The 2,692-nt window shown below is 45.7% G+C and overlaps 1 protein-coding gene across 1 annotated transcript; it reads left to right on the top strand.

Annotated features, from left to right (window-relative positions):
• The first annotated feature begins 368 nt into the window (after positions 1-368).
• Positions 369-2,492, top strand: LOC147607637 (mannose-1-phosphate guanylyltransferase 1-like). Its single transcript, XM_086790595.1, has 4 exons — positions 369-665; positions 770-832; positions 983-1,222; positions 1,599-2,492. Exons 1-4 carry the CDS (start codon positions 555-557, stop codon positions 2,268-2,270), a joined length of 1,086 nt encoding a protein of 361 aa, XP_086646721.1. The 5' UTR covers positions 369-554; the 3' UTR covers positions 2,271-2,492.
• Positions 2,493-2,692: the final 200 nt, after the last annotated feature.

Here is a 2,692-nt window from a genome sequence, read left to right as displayed (position 1 = left end):
GAGGTAGCTTCCTCTCTAGGCAAGGGGCAGCTTTGAAGGGTGGATATAGATTGAAGAGAAGTTGGTTATCCATTTTTTTTCTCCTGCTAAATGGATTTGAGGTGGAAATTTTTAATGTTGAGTGAGCTATTTCCAACTAGGCATTGATGTTGAAGGGCTTGGGTTCGAATCTAAGTAATGCAATGATTAAGGGCGGGCTTAAAAAAGTGGTGATGCATGGGGCCTTTTGGTCTTCTTTCAAAGCCTACATCCAGCTGTCTGTGGCCCACACAAGACAACACACACACGCCACCCCACACACGCACAAATTCTCTCTCACACATCAGACCCACCTCCTTATATATGTCTCCCCATGCACGGGAAGAGAGCTTGTGCGTGCCCAATGAGCTCACTTGCATTACGCCCTTCGCATCCAATCCAAGCGCAGTGATTCGCTCCAAACCAAAGAGGAAATATTTGGGTTTTCACTCACAATTCCTCCTTTCCACCCGAATTTCGCAGCTCTCTTTCTTGAATCCAAGAGGGGTTTCCGCTTTCTTCTTGTGTTTGAAACCATGAAGGCCCTCATCTTGGTCGGCGGTTTTGGCACCAGGCTCCGCCCTCTCACATTGAGCTTGCCAAAACCGCTGGTGGACTTCGCCAACAAGCCCATGATTCTCCATCAGGTAATGAAAACCACTCTAATTACCGTGTAATTTCTACTTGCATTCCCCTTGTTGGGATGCCTTTGATTTGTGGAATTGATGATGGGTTTTCTCTGTCTCTCCAGATCGAGGCCCTCCGGTCCATTGGTGTGAAGGAGGTGGTCCTTGCAATCAACTACCAGCCAGAGGTGCTTTGCTTTTTTGCTCTGGTTCTGCTTCTTTTGCTCTCATCGTGTCCGATACTGAGATCTAACCCTGCGTTTGAAAGTTTTTCAACCAAGAATCTCAGCATTTTGTAGTCTGCATTGTGACTTTCATGGATGTTTGGGTGTATGCAGGTAATGTTGGGCTTCCTGAAGGAGTTTGAAACCCAGCTCGGCATCAAAATTGTGTGCTCGCAAGAGTTCGAGCCAATGGGCACAGCTGGGCCCTTGGCACTGGCCAGAGATAAACTCATAGACGGATCCGGCGAGCCCTTCTTCGTCCTTAATAGCGACGTAATCAGCGAGTATCCTCTGAAGAAGATGATAGAATTCCACAAATCTCATGGAGGGGAAGCCTCTATAATGGTCACCAAGGTAGTCATGGTTTAAGTATCATTCTTGTTTTCTCACTGGTTCGGCACTTGCATTTCACGTGTGTCCATTTGTGCCACACGTACCAGCTGCACTCTACAAAGACATGAGTATTGGCTGTCTCCTCTCACACCATGCATGATGTGGTGTTGCATGTCAGGGGTGTGTTTTTCTAGGCTTTCTTATGTGCAGAAATTGAGTTTTCGTGTATCATTATATGTGCAGTTAAGGGCATGCTTATCACAAGAATCATTCCTCATTTTAATGTGGTGCACAAATTATAGCATAGCCTTCTCAGGATCGCAATTTATGTATGGGTTTTGTTTCTTGGCATTAATGAGCTCTAAAGGTTCGATCTATGCATGATTGTCTATATCAGGTGGATGAACCTTCCAAGTATGGAGTTGTCGTTTTGGATGACAAGTCAGGCGAGGTGCAACGCTTTGTAGAGAAGCCACAAGCTTTTGTAGGAAACAAGATCAATGCAGGGATATACCTTCTCAACCCCGAAGTGCTGGATAGGATTGAATTGAGACCCACGTCGATCGAGAAGGAAGTTTTTCCAAAGATTGCTCGGGAAAATAAGCTTTTTGCAATGGTTTTGCCAGGGTTTTGGATGGATGTCGGGCAGCCAAGAGACTACATAACGGGTCTCCGTCTGTACTTGGATTCTCTGCAGAGGAATGCTCCAGAGAAACTGGCAAAGGGGCCAAATATAGTGGGGAATGTGATGGTGGATGCGAGCGCCCAGATAGGGCAAGGTTGTTTGATTGGTCCTGATGTGTCGATTGGGCAGAGCTGTGTGGTTGAGGCGGGGGTGAGGCTCTCAAGGTGCACTATTATGCGAGGGGCGAGGGTGAAAAAGCACGCTTGCATCTCAGGAAGCATCGTTGGGTGGCATTCCACTGTTGGGCAGTGGGCTAGAGTGGAGAACATGACTGTCTTGGGGGAAGATGTGCATTTGTCAGATGAGATTTACAGCAACGGTGGGGTGGTGTTGCCCCACAAGGAGATCAAATCCAGCATCCTAAAGCCGGAGATCGTCATGTAGATCCACGGGTTCGAAACACACAGCAAAAGCATTTCGAAATAATCTAATTTCTTGCTTGATTACTTATCCAAGCCTTGTCCAGGGCTCTATATAAATGGAACAAGCCCTACAAGAGATACTTCTCTAAGACTCTGCTACTGTGCATCTTTTGCGTTGAAGACTTATACATAAAGACTTTTTTTGCTGTTTGTATGATGCTTTTAATGTAATAACTTTCAGGTCCACAACTGTATTTTGAAGTTGAATCCATTGCAAACCTTCACATGTATGTATAACCACGGCTCCTTGCATTTCCTTTCTTAGCTCCTTTTCCGCCTCTTCACTTGACATAAGAATATATACTGACAAGCACAGAGACTGCACACATCCTCGTTTTCTGAAATTGAAGCACCTCACCATGACAGTACATAACAATGATAAAG

Source organism: Cibotium barometz, chromosome 55, assembly GCF_041138505.1.
Source record: "Cibotium barometz isolate CiBa-2024 chromosome 55, ASM4113850v1, whole genome shotgun sequence".
Lineage (NCBI taxonomy): Eukaryota > Viridiplantae > Streptophyta > Polypodiopsida > Cyatheales > Cibotiaceae > Cibotium > Cibotium barometz.
Note: the sequence above shows the minus strand (reverse complement) of the source record. Positions and strands in the feature narration are given on the sequence as shown.